General features: G+C 66.9%; 1 protein-coding gene across 1 annotated transcript in view; it reads right to left on the reverse strand.

Moving 5' to 3' along the window:
- MYO18A (myosin XVIIIA) overlaps positions 1-1,552 on the reverse strand; it is a 31,832-nt gene that overhangs the window by 20,943 nt on the left and 9,337 nt on the right. Inside the window, 4 exon segments of the mRNA XM_035900564.1 lie at positions 3-81; positions 209-385; positions 461-570; positions 685-772. Coding sequence (XP_035756457.1) covers positions 3-81; positions 209-385; positions 461-570; positions 685-772 — 454 coding nt within the window.

Raw genomic sequence — 1,552 nt, forward strand, 5'->3', positions numbered from 1 at the left:
GCTGCGGTAGGCGGCCTGGGCCACCGCGTAGATGTGCGGGGACGTGTCCTCCCTGCGGCACCCTTTGAACATGTGCATGACCTGGTGGGGAGGGCGGGAAGCGGGCGAGGGTCAGCACCCTGCCACCCCCTCCAGCTTCATCATCTGCGTGGTGGCACGGCTCCCAGCCGCCTGTCCCCTCCGGTCCCCACCCCAGCAGCAAGGTCACCTTCTCAGAGTACATGGAGGGGGAGCTCAGGGGGTTGATGATGACCATGGTGGGGCCGGCATAGGTGTGCAGGAGGTTGCCGCCGTAGCGCTGCCGCAGTGTGTGCAGCACGCTGGACTCGTTGAGGTAGAGGAGGCTGGCGAGGTCCTCCACGCGGTCACAGGAGGGGGGGTTTGCCTGGCAGCGAGGTAGGGGGCGGTGTCAGGCAGGGAATGGAGGTCTGCCCCGCCATCCCCCACCTCACGGCCCTACCTTCTCCACATCATCCTCCTCCACCTCCAGGATGGCTCCGTCGTGGTCCAGCTTCACCTTCACCTTGCCCTCGGGCAGGGGGCTGCCCTCCTCCGGCCGTAGCTGGCTGCCTGTGAGGGGCATGGGGCACTCAGCGGGGCCATGCTGGCAGCCCCCAGGGACACCATAGCCAGGCCAAGGGGGGCTTGCTGTGCCACGGGGAGGACGGGGCACCCCCAACTCACCCAAGGAGAAGCCATCCCTGTGCACCAGCCACACCTTCTCGGTCTCGTACCAAGCCTCCTCAGCTGCTATCTGCTCCTCCGTCTTGGCCTGCGGGACAGCGGGACGTGGGGCAGTCGTGGTCACCTGCCCCCCATCTCGTCCCCTCCCCACATCCCTAGGGCTGAACCGAGCAGGGTTGCCTGGCCACGGGGCCATGTGCAGCCACAGCCACCCTCCACTAGCCCCAAGCCCTCCCAGCATGTGTCCCCGGCTTGCCTACTGTCCCCAGGGACACCAGTGGGCTCAGGGCTGTAGAGGCCACCAGGGCGCTGACACAGCTCAGGGCAGACATGAAGTCAGAGTGACCCATGAGCACATTCACCATGGCCACCTTGGGCAAGCCTGGAGGGGCCGAGCTCCCAAACCATGGCCCAGAGCGCAGGCACCCATGCCAGCCACGAGCCGGGATGCAGGGACACCAGGCATGCTGTGGGGACATGGGACATGCTGCAGGGACATGGGGCAGGGACACAGGACACGCTGCAGGGACATGATGGAGGGACCCAGGACATGGCGCAGTGATGGCAGAGTACCGCGGCATGGGAAATGCCAGGCTGGCATGGCCGGCACAGCGGGGACATTCCCGCCACCCCGGAGTGGGGCGAGCCCCAAAACCAAACCTGAGCTGCAGCAGGGACGGCGCCAAAGGGGGCTGCTGGGGCATCGTCCGCTTGACCCTGGTGAGGCCGAGAGACGGGGGGTGAAGGCGAGAAGGGTTAATGTCTGCCCCGCAGACAGCACAGAAAGCGGCGGGGGGAAGCAGTGGGGGGCAAAGCACCGCTGTGCCAAACCCCAGGAGCACTCCTGGTGAAGGCCACCGCTGTGGCC

This window comes from Egretta garzetta, unplaced genomic scaffold (genome assembly GCF_000687185.1).
Source record: "Egretta garzetta isolate BGI_Z169 unplaced genomic scaffold, ASM68718v1 scaffold108, whole genome shotgun sequence".
NCBI lineage: Eukaryota > Metazoa > Chordata > Aves > Pelecaniformes > Ardeidae > Egretta > Egretta garzetta.